General features: G+C 34.4%; 1 protein-coding gene across 1 annotated transcript; it reads right to left on the minus strand.

Annotated features, from left to right (window-relative positions):
- Positions 1-280: 280 nt before the first annotated feature.
- Positions 281-3,094, minus strand: LOC106447290 (protein SHI RELATED SEQUENCE 1). The gene is made up of 2 exons (XM_013889196.3): positions 1,493-3,094; positions 281-1,014 (listed from the first exon to the last, which is right to left on the minus strand). The coding sequence occupies exons 1-2, from the start codon at positions 2,157-2,159 to the stop codon at positions 608-610; spliced, it is 1,074 nt and encodes a 357-aa protein (XP_013744650.2). The 5' UTR covers positions 2,160-3,094; the 3' UTR covers positions 281-607.
- Positions 3,095-8,607: the final 5,513 nt, after the last annotated feature.

Genomic DNA, 8,607 nt, shown 5'->3' on the forward strand with positions numbered 1-8,607 from the left:
TAACATACAATTACCATGTAGTAATCTTTTCTCTGATTCTATCACATGTCAATTACTAGTAGTAATAGTAAGTAACGAACCAATTACATAATACAAATTGAAAATCATTAAATGCTTTGGATGGGCAACGCAGACCATATAATAGTCGCCATAATTGAAACATTGGTTGAGGAAATTAAATGATAAAGCTAGTATATGCAACATATATAACGAAATTTTCTATTGGTTTGGTTAGAAGAAGACACAGAAGGTGACATAAAGATGAGAAGCATTATCTCCGGATTCTAAGGTTACGTGTTACGCAATCAAGAAACATACACATTAATGAAACAAAGATTCAGCCATTCAGGCAACATTTAAATAACACTATATCCTCACACAATCATTATAATAAGATGATGATATTATTTAGTTAAATTTCCCTTTTAAAACCCTAGAATTGCAACGACTTTGAGTGTCCAGAAGAAGCATAAACAGATCCACTTTCCTCCTAATTTTCCCCCTTTTACATCTTTATGTAATATGGACCCAACAATTCATGACTTGTAAAACCCTAATTCTATTCTAAGAATTCAAAAGAGTTATTCTGCATTATGTCAGATTAACATCATGATCTTGGGTTAGGAAAGAACTGTGTACCGGCCATGAAAGTGTTAATCGGAGTTGGATAAAGAGAGGATGGATCATTGTAAGACGCAGCGGAGGAGCTGCCTATACGACCGGCGTTTGGAGTGGAGGAAGAAGCCGTTGCGACAGTCACAGATCCAGCTGTTATGAGATTCAGCTGGTGTCCTCCTCCGCCACCAGAAGAGCTCTCACCCGTGGCGATTGCGTTGTAGCCGCCGCTACTTCCAGGACCGTTGTCGTAGAGAACGCCTTTAAAGATGTGACCACCGATGCTTACGGCTGTTTGGTAAGCAAGCTCTTCTTCTCCATCTTCCACAGAGCTCACTCGCACGCATCTAAACACTGCCGGTGAGCTCACCTCCGTTGGGAAATCTCCAACCTCTAAACCTAGATTTTTATTAAAGACAAAGTAACAGTGTTTTCTCAGAGATTAATCAGATGTTTGGTTATATTATTATATACAATAAATAATATATATATATATATATATATATAATAAAACGTTAATATTCATTTATTCATCGAATATACAGGCCACTGAAAAGAAGGTGCAGAGAATTAGAGAAAGAACACAGATTTTAAGATCGATGAGAACAGCTTGTTCCTGTCAATCTAAAATAGTCAGAGTTTACTCCAAAACAGTACTTTCACAAAAACAAAACTATATCACAAATATGAAATATGTATATATATATATATACAGATACGTATATAAAAACTCATTTTATAAAACTGATAAACAAAATAGGGTTTTATTTGGATCTTTTAGGCTGATCCGAATCGTTACTTATCTTTATAAAAAATGATTCTTGAATCATTATTTCACGACCTTAAATAATTAACATCACACTGATATATATAATACCTGAAGCGTTGTGGGTAGGTATGCGAGTGCAGACAAGAGCAGAAGAAGTTGCTGGTAAGTTCTCACGTTGGCGTTTGGGTACGCCGCTGTCACCGCGTGGCTGGTGCGTTTGAGGCTGAACCGTGGCTAGCTGATGTTGTCTCTCACGGCGTTTTGCGGCAGGAACCCACGTGCTCCTCACGTGCGTAGGACAGTCGAAGCCACGGCTCTTGCAGCAAGTTCGACACCTAACGTGAGCACAGTCTTTCTTCGCCTGATTCCCACAGTCTTGACAGCTCGCACCGTTTCCTCCTCCGCCGCTTCCGCCACTCCGCATCATCATGAGCGCCGCTGCTCTCCCGGCGGCGGCGTTTGAGGTTTCGCCGGAGATATCGAATTGACTATGGTTGCTTGGTCCGACTCCTAAACCAGCGGCTGAGGAGTAAAGATCTAACCTTTGTTGATGTTGTTGATGCTGGAACATGATTTCTTGCTGATTGTGGTTTTGCCATAGCTCAAGTGTGCCTAAAGCAGCGTTTGAAGAGGAAGGGGCGTTTGCGTTTGTGTTAGGGTTTCTGTACCAGAGCCAAGCCTCTGATACAGGCGGAGGAGGATTCCGGTGTTCTTCTTGGCTGTTTCCTCCCCCTCCGCCTCCTCCTCCACCGCCTAACGAGAAAAACCCCGCCATTCACTCGCAACACGACCACTATCCATATATACTATACCACGCTCTAAAGATCCTCTCTAAAAATCCTATCTCTCTCTCTCTCTCTCTTTTTTTTTTTTTAATTTTCTCCCTCTAGATCTTCGAGACTATTGAGAGTAAGAGGGTTACTAGGGTTTAGGTAGAAGTATTCATTCTCTGAGTTTGGAGTGTATTGAAGTTGAGTAGCTTTTAAGGGTCTGGTAAAGGCAGAGCTCGTTTGTCGGTACGAGAGAAGAGTGAGTACTTAAAAAAAGGGGAAAAGAGTATTTAAAAAACACACAGAGAGAAAGGGAAAGAAGAAGAGAGATCAGAGAGATGTTTAATCACCTTTCTCGCGCTCTGCAACGCCGCCATAACCTTAATAATCCCTCTCTCTCTCAGTCTCTCCCCTATACACCTCTAATTTAATTATCTGTCTCCTTCTCTCTCATCTTCTTGTTTCTTTGCTTATCAAAAAGAAAAAAAATCTTCTTCTTTCTTTTTGTTTCCAGATTTTACAAAAAAAAAAAAAACAATTTTTACATTTTTTCTTCTGTTTTAATTGTTTTTAATTTTCTCTCTCACTACCAACTCGCCACACTCGAGAGAACATTCATCTCTCATCGTTCAATTTATAATCGGACGGTTTCTGTTTTCCCCCCCCTTTTCTCTTACATTTTTCAGACTGTTATATGTTTTTTTTTCTTAGTATGAAATACAGCACATAACTAAAATAAAGGAGGGTAGCACAATTCTATTTTTGATTATCCTAAGATAGTTCTATATTTCGGGACCTAATAGTTAGACCTCCTAATCATGTCTTAGAACTGACGCCAAAACTAAAAACCTTGTCAAAAGTCCATAGGTATTTTTTGGTATTTGTGAGATTAACTGTATCAGACCCTTCAAATCAGTTATTTTTTCTTTGTGAGTGAGATAAAAAACATAAACATGTGGATTAAACAAGTCACTACTTTTTTTTATCAACATGAAACTAAGGTAATAAAAAAATCTAACTCAATTCGGCGAGTCAAATCGGAGGTACTAAACTAACATCTGTCACAGTTGAAACACGTCATTAAATATTTTAAATTTGTGAGGATTATCCGCACTAATTCCCATAATATTTTAAAAGACTAGTACTCAATTTAGGTTCAGATTGCACTCTGTGGCTTAAATTTAGCGTATAAAGTTATTGATTTGTAAATCCTTTAACAAAAAAAAGTTATTAATTTGTAGCTGGAAAGCAGATACTTTTGTCCATGTTTATTGTTTCCGAGGAAAGAAAATTACTATGATATACACATTTGTGCATATATGTATTATACTAGTATATGCTAATTATATTTTTTTTTTGGTAAGCGCTAATAATATTTTTTTGGTCAAACACTATATGCTACTAATATTTATACTTTTTTTCTCAACAAAAAAATTATTTATATTTGAAATTTTTTTTTAAAAAAATGCACGTAAACACACCCTCCCTTGTAGAGAGACAAACGTACGATTTTATTGCGGTGCCCTATGTCTGTATTGTTTATGTATAAATATAAATGTTCACACAGTTATATAGTAGTATATATATAGACAAATACACACCTCTATGCCCGTGCCGTGAGCATCATGGATCCTAATTAATTAACTAACCATTATAATTATCATAAATCCTTGAGTTGCCTGAGAAAAACGGCACGAACAATCATGCGTGTTAGATCAAAATCTAGAGACGCTAGTATGTATGTTAGTCATGTGAATAAAAGTTAATAAGATAAATAAAAGTTAATTAGAGATGGGGACATTTAAAGGATTTTTAGCCAAAAGGATGGAGAGTTGACTAATTGGGAAGGGGTAAATTAGTTATTTCAAGATATTAGATTCTTTTTTTTTAATTCAATTTTGGGTATTGACTATTGAATGAATAGTTTGATTACAGGCTAAAAGTATCACCTCGCCGCCCTAGGACCGCTTCTTGATTTATTTTCAACTCCCATTTAAGTTTTCTCAATAATTCAAAGCTAATAATCAATCAATTTATTGTTTTACAATCGTAAACTGTGGTTGTTTTTTTTTTTTTTTTGGACAACTGTGGTTGTTTTTTTTTGGGTGTAAACTGTGGTTGTTTTACCTCTTGCGTTATGGATTTGTATATGTCCGTCGTATAATTGCGTTATGGATTTGTATATGTCCGTCGTATAATTGCGTTATGTATTTGTATATGTCCGTCTTATAATTTTTTTTTGAAGATTATGTCCGTCTTATAATTGCGTTATGGATTTGTATATGTCCCTCGTATAGCACAATATATCGAATAAAAGTTAATAAAGGCAGGATTAATTAATTCAAATGGGGTTGTGATCGATACAATACAGTCGAGGCAATGACCCTCTCCTCTCTCGTAGTCTATTCTTTTTATTTTATTTTTTTTATTTTTTTGCTAACATTTGGGTCTATTCTTTTTAGAGAACTCTTCTTTTTATTTGCTACGCTACAAATCTATTAATATCAAATTATATTAAACATCATTTCCACATAATAGTTTCAGGCAGAACTAACACGTTAAATGGTTAACCGAGTTTGAAGTTATAGAATAGACTGATGGAACTGATAAGCCTATGAGTATGGAGTAGATTTGGACTATCACGAAAATTAGGATGTTATCAAAACATTCATGCGCACTCCCGTGTGTATATTATTACATTTTTTTGGGTCAAAATGTGTATATTATTACATAAAAATGTGAAGTTATGCATGAGTCATGGCAACGTATATTGCTGGTATAAATAAAAAAAATTGTGTATATATAGGTTATAATGTGTAGAACATATAATTTGATGGAATTTAAATTAGCATAAGAGATGATAAGACTTTCGTGACCTCCCCTCCTTTTTCCCATTACATTTTCTACGTATTAATTTCTATTATCATTATTTTTGTATGAAATGTAAAATTTATTTATCAAAGTAAAAAAAAAAAATAGACATTTACAAGAGACTAATGGAACCTAGAGCACTTCCAGTGGAGAGGTTTTACCCGTTGGACTTCTAAACTTACCATATATATATATATATATTGTATATGTGTATATAGTTGTGTGGTTCATTATTTCGTGGAGAATCCTCCCTAAACACTTAAATCTTTGTTTTAGAATTTCAATGGGTTGTGTTCAAAAAAAAAAATTCCAATCGATAGAACCCCCACAAAATAATGGACCCCACAACTACATACACATATACAATATATACATATATATATATGACAAGTTTAGAACTTCAATGGGTAGAACCCCTATTAGAAGTGTTCTAAAATGAAAATAAACAAGGCTAAAAAGATTTTTTTCCTCTATGTATTAAGTCGAGATTTTGAACCATCATTGCATCAATACAACATACTTATGATCAGCCTTGTATCGAAGAGATGTAATTCTATTGTGCATTACCTTATTTATGATATGAACAACTTGATCCACCGTACGGAATCCAATCTTATGTCTCCTCTCACTTCTCCTTCTATACATGGTAAATGCAACTCTGAAACACTATCTTTTGCAGTATCCGGTCCAAATTTGGAGATTATTCCTACTCACAAACCGCAAGGAAATCATCTAGTTTGGGTCTATTATATTTCCACTCAATATGTTTGCACCTTATTCCAAACCATAAAAAGTAGAGACAAGCAAAGAATACATGATCTAATGTCTCGTCCCGCTCTCCACAAAAAAACACAACCATGTTGGATGCCCCAAGTTCCCATCCTATCTCATGTTGACAATATGTTTCTCACAGCCAACCAAACAATAAAAGATAACTTTGGCACTCCATGTGCAAACTAAACACTCTTACTCCAAAAAATTGTTGCTCTCCTTTCTTTGATTTGGTCTCAAGTTCTTGTTGATGAAAAACAAGGTTTATAACGATCATCATAGTGCTTCCAGAGCACAGTATCCCCACCTAAATTGGCATCAGGCACTGGCACACTCTGAATACGAGCATGGAACTCATGAAAATGTTGAATTCTATTTCCCCTAACCATCCAACGAGCTTGCGTAGCCGCATCACATACCCGACCATTGCGAGCAACACCAAGATAACATGTACCAACATGACCTGTGATGTATATAAGCCTTTCCATTCGCGGCCAATCATCAAACTAGAAAAAGCAGTCTTACCATCATTTACCTCAAATCGCAAAAACTGGTATACTTGTGCTCTCAGCTTCAAGAGTTTTCTCCAAAACCAGAAACCTTTCCCATCCACCTTGACATACCAAAAAGAATTATATCTCAGAAAATATTGTTGAATCCAAGAGACCCATAGAGAACTCGTGTGCAAAAAGATCCACCATATTAAACTCATTGCAAACACTTTAGATGAATCCCACAGCTTCTGAATGCCAAGTCCTCTATCTTCTCTAGGACAACAAAGATCTTTCCAAGCCACCTTAGCCTTATGGGTCTGATTAGGAGATCCAGACCATAAGAAAGTGCTAGACATGCTCTCAATCTCAGATATACATGCTTTAGGGATAATGAAAGCTTGACTCCGTGATGGAATTAATCAGAATCTGTTAAAATTGTAATTGTAAACTAAGTTATAACAAATTAATGTTTCTGCATAGTGCATAGCAGTGCTTTTAAACCCCCGACCGATCCGATGGTTAAATCGGATTTGACCATGAACCGGTTACATAGTCGGATTAGATTTAATAATTGGTTTGGTCATGAACCGGTCACGTAGTCGAATTGGATCTTAGAGGTTATTAAACCGATAAAAACTACTAAAACTATCAAAAATCTATAAATCATCCATATAAACATAAAACTAGATATATTAATAAGTTTTATGTTTTAAATTTATTTATATTTTAGTTATGTATCATATTTACTAATATTACCTTTAAATTTATACACTAAAAATACTTTAAACCAGACTATTAAATCAAATTTGATCTGGTCATACCTTATTAAACCGTGATCCAAAAATTATTCGTTTAAGAAATTAATAAAATAACATTGGTGCACTGCATAGTAGTACTACGTAAGAAATACTTCATCTGTTTCCGAAAGTAAAATTTTCTAGAGTGTTCGCATTTATTAAGAATATAATAAATTTTTACAATTTAGTTTTCAGTTTATTTTTCAGTACACTTTCTAATAACTATCAACCAATAAAATTTAATCAATTCAAATATTCACAATTAATTTTTTTCAAAAATATACAAAAAACCTTAAATATAGAAAATCTTCTTTTTTTTTTGGAACAAGAATAAATTATAGAAAATCTTATTTTCTGAATAGAGAGAAAATAAATAGTGAATATAGGAATATTTATTAAATAGAGGAAGGATGGGAACCAGATTTGACGTGGAGGAGAAAAGGAGAGGGAGTGAATGATATGAAGAGTGAGTCCCCCCAAAAAAGGGTATAAGCCGCAGAGTCTTGTCTCTTCTCGAGCCCTGTGTTGTGTAACTTGTCTACCTCTTTTTTTTGTTCTTTTAATTCTTAAATTTAAAATTTAAAATTTTCACAAAGTATACATTACATACGTATACAATACGATGAGATTCATACGACTAATAAACCATCCAAGAGACTTCAACCACAATATGCTGTTACTCGCCAGAGTTCGTTAATTACGAGCTATTCGTGAATATAAATAAGGGTTTAGCTTGGAGGATACTTATTCAAATAAATGAAATAATAGTGTATGATATTTTTATCATAACTATTTTATACCGAGCATTTATGTATGTAGAGAGATTTTGGAGTATAGTGCTTGGTGGCTTCTCATCACTGTTACTTAACAGATCTTTCTTACCGAGACAGGGAGAGAACAGTGTTTCTACAACGAGCCATGCTTTCACTGTCATATCATTTATTGCTCCGTCATATCCATTTTCTGTTCCTTTTTTTCAATATCAAATCTATATGTATATAACGTTAGAACCAAAGAAGCAAAAGAAGAAACGATTAGGTGAGTTACTTTATTTTTATGTTTTGTTTTTATGGCAAAAGCTAATACATAAAGACGAGCTTTTGGTTTCTTACATTCTATTTGGTGCAAGAGTAGTTATTGTAGAGAGAGAGAGAGGTAAGAAGAATGTAGAGAGTTACAAACTTGGTATAGGTTCTGTTATGTTCTGTTCCTCTGTCTTCTCTCTATCTCACTTTCGTTTCAGTTCCATATCTAATCAGAAGCTGATGGAACTTCTTCACATGGACTGTGTTCTCAATTGGTCCCACTTGGCTTTCACTTCGTATACATACAATCATGGTTTCTTCATATAAATAGGGTTCTTGTAGGAACGACGATAATCATATAAATAAATGTATATTGTTATTTTTGCCCAAAAATGTATACTGTTATTTCAATTAACTTTGTGATTTTAAATATATCTATTATTTTAGATATATTAGATTAGATTGTATTAATAATATTTCTTTTGGTAAAAATGC

Source organism: Brassica napus, chromosome A1 (assembly GCF_020379485.1).
Source record: "Brassica napus cultivar Da-Ae chromosome A1, Da-Ae, whole genome shotgun sequence".
NCBI classification, from domain to species: domain Eukaryota; kingdom Viridiplantae; phylum Streptophyta; class Magnoliopsida; order Brassicales; family Brassicaceae; genus Brassica; species Brassica napus.